The 3,454-nt window shown below is 40.6% G+C and overlaps 1 protein-coding gene across 1 annotated transcript; it reads left to right on the forward strand.

The window, feature by feature from the left end:
- Positions 1-996: 996 nt before the first annotated feature.
- On the forward strand, positions 997-3,453 carry LOC131887993 (uncharacterized; the record flags this gene model as incomplete). Its single annotated transcript, XM_059236749.1, is given in 2 exon segments — positions 997-1,592; positions 2,441-3,453. Coding segments are annotated over 2 exon segments (1,493 nt in total), but the record flags the coding sequence as incomplete, so codon positions are not given.
- Position 3,454: the final 1 nt, after the last annotated feature.

Below are 3,454 nucleotides of genomic sequence, written 5' to 3' on the forward strand. Positions count from 1 at the left end.
AGAAGATTTTGATATTTTAAGATCGTCAATAAATTTAAGTTGAACCTTTTCGAAATACATGGAAGAGAAAAAAAATCAAGGTTGGGTTAGTTTCAAATGTGTTTATGGTAAAATAGGGTATACGATTACGAATCTCATGAGAAGAAGAGTTGGTTTTTAGCAGAGATTCTAGGTTTTAAAGAAGCATATTTTTTTAAAATTTCTATTTAAAGTTTGAATACCGAACAAGCTTACAAAAAGTGATGATGCAACAACTATTTTGGGTACGACTTCCGTCTGGCACTAATGTCAATTTTTAGCGACATGATACTTTTTCAGAACCAGATGGCTTCTTCATATGCAAGCAATAACTCTCTTGCTTCCAGGTCGTTTGTTCATCAATCTTTAATTCAGTATTAGCGATTTATAACGGCGAAAGTTGTTAACTCGAAGTTTATTACGACTTTGATTTCCGTCACACTTACCCATCCTTGCCAAGGATCTGAATTAGAGTCGCCATATCTTACGCATTCCTAATAATTTTGCGCTTTTTGCTCAGAGTCTCAAAGGCTAAAAATATGACTGGCGCTTTGCGATTTTTTTTGAAATTTCTTGCGCTTGTAACAATCACGCCAAAATATGCACAATTTTATATATTTAGCCCAATTGAAAAGGTTAATTTCGCAAATTCGTGTCTCCAAAATAATCATTTTTGTTTATTAAAAATTAAAAAAAAAAACTTCCAAAATAGAATTCAATTTTGTTCATTAAAAAAATAAAGAAGAAGAGCACCTAAGTGTGTTTCATTTGGTCGGTTTTGAGTCGAACAATTATAAAGAGCTGGGTCAAAAGATTTAACAAGACACAGGAGGGTGTCGAACCCATTGTGATGTGACAAAAGTTTCAACTGTGTAGTTTTGTATCAATCACCATTTTGTAAATCATACGCTTTTCTTCCACGTTTCAGCACTTTTTTGGCTTTTTTTTATACCAAACATCTTGAGGCACTGATTTGGTTTGCCCTGGAATTGAAATCATATATCAAAGTGAGGCAGGTTGCGAAGTCGAGCAATTCTGGTCTTATGTTTCATTGTGATTGATCTGTTAAAAAAAAGCCTTGAATCGAATTGATCATGAGCAACCCCACCCAATTTGTGTTCCAAGGGTCCAGTGTATCAAAATGTCTGGATGGTACCCTATATTTAAGCATTCCCTCTGTACTCCATCACAGATATATCCGTCGTTCCCAAACCAGTCATCTTCATCCCGAAACCACCCACCTCTTGGTTCATTGTAACCAGAGTGATGGGCGGGGCTTGACCCGGCGTACCAAAAAGATTCTCTGCGCTCTAGCTGCTAGCAAAGTCTGGCTTCTACCCCATCAATATATTCTTGATTCATTGGCCGCGGGCAGGCTTCTACCAGAATGTCAATATGACTTGGGCTCTAATTGTACTGGAGCCCTCACGGAGCTCTACGTAGCTCCCCGTGATATCCGATTAGGCGTGGAACAATCTGGAGGTTTCTTTAAAGACTGGAAGGTGGTGGTGGTACTGCCAGATTTGGATAAACGGCGCCAATACACCGATATTTTGACCTGTGGTGGCGCACATGTAAGACTTTTTGCGGTGGTTTGGTAGACACTCATTTTTTGGCAAAGTATGAGACCATTCAAGTTGAGAATAGATTGTATGGCTTCAAACTTTCTTTTGGATGGAGTTGGTTCAGAAAAGTTCCGAGACCTCTCAAGATTGCCCTAGTTAATTGTTAGTAATGTCAAGTTGAAATGGAAAAGAACTATGCCACCAACTTCATTGATTGTTAAGCGGCATTTAACAAAAATACAAGCCTGGCCGGCAAGATTATGGTAGGTACATTTGAGTGACTTTTCGCTCTCAAAACTTGGGACCAGAGAAGGCGATGCAAAACGTCAGGGTTTTCATGAATTTGCCATTCGCTCTAGGTCACGACTAGGATCGCTAAGAGTCCGATTTTTTTTTTACGATGGACATGGTTTTAGCAAGACTAAATTAATTTTTGACATCTTGCCGCTTTGGAGAAACAACATAGGTAATATGGCTTTAGTAGATCCTAAATGGTTTTCATGCCACGAAGAGTGCGCAGTCATTTCGGTGCAAGTCAATTATTTTCCAAAAGTTGCATTGGCTATCATTGCTAAGTGAAAAAGATGTCAGTTTGCCAATATCTCAAAGTCAGAGCTGAGCTTACATAAGATCGACTTGGAATCATCAACTACGTTTGATGTGCGAAAACAAAATTGGCTCATTTCCTAACGATGGGTGGAATAGAAAGTGCATAGGCAAATGGTGTCTCATTTCTAATGCCAAATCTGTATCAATACTTGGGAGGTCAAAAATATGTCCCTAGTATCGTTAGGTTCATTCAAATTTTGATCCAATTTGCTTTGTAAAACGAATTCTTGCCATCAACCTTTCATCAGGTTTACCCGTGGACACTTCAACACTTGGTGGATAATTCCAAAGAATGTATTGGTCGTCTCAAGATGGTGGTCACCGATCCGTCCTTGCTCTTGAACGAAAAATTCCAAGAGTTTCTAATGGCTGTGGGTGAGACTATTCCCGTGGTGAGTTGCACTTTCATTGAAGAATTTCTCACATCGGCCTCGAATCCCAATCCGGCCATATTTGACACCTTATCTGAAGATGTGATTCAAATGCACATGGAAGAAAATGCCATGGCCGTGGAGGAGCCTTTCTACGATATTGAGCGATTGGGAAGCCCTAATTTAGGAATCAGACCGGATCACGTCAGAATGAAGTTGAAATTACCCTCGAGGTCCCTGGCTTCGCTTTTTAACGAGAAGTGTCATTCACCAGATTCGGATGTTGTTGAGGTTATACAACTGAATGAGACTAATCGCGTGGAAGAAGAGATCCCCTCGAGTTTGGAGGCTATTGATTCTCCCCCTGACCCTCACAATCACGTTCGCATTCAAGACCGCACCACGTTCAAGGATAAAATCAAACGTTTGAAGGCCTTAGCCGACCAATTGAGGCACGGACATCCCAAAGAGCTCACAGCCATTGAATCTACCTCCGTACCAACGAATAACTTTGACCGTTTAATCTTGAATAGTATCATCGCGGCCAAGGCCAACGCCATGAAGGCCCAACTAGAGAGGCCTCCTCCCGATCAATTGCTTGGGTTGTTGGTCAGTCAGAATGAAGACCACTGGGATCCGTCCACGATAGGTTCAATCGTATCTGAGATCCGGTACCGAAACGAGATAGTAGTGAGTAAGAGGCCACGACTGGAAGAACCCCACGAGACAGAAACGAAATGTATTTCAACGAATGAGGCTTCAATATCGGAGAAACTTCATCAATCAGAGAGTGAAAGGGACCAACAAAGAGAAGCTCAATCGAAGAAATCAAGCTCTGCTAAGCTCTTGTCTAAAAGCAAAATCAATTCCTTGGTGAAGCTAGCCATGACC

Source organism: Tigriopus californicus, chromosome 10 (assembly GCF_007210705.1).
Source record: "Tigriopus californicus strain San Diego chromosome 10, Tcal_SD_v2.1, whole genome shotgun sequence".
NCBI lineage: Eukaryota > Metazoa > Arthropoda > Copepoda > Harpacticoida > Harpacticidae > Tigriopus > Tigriopus californicus.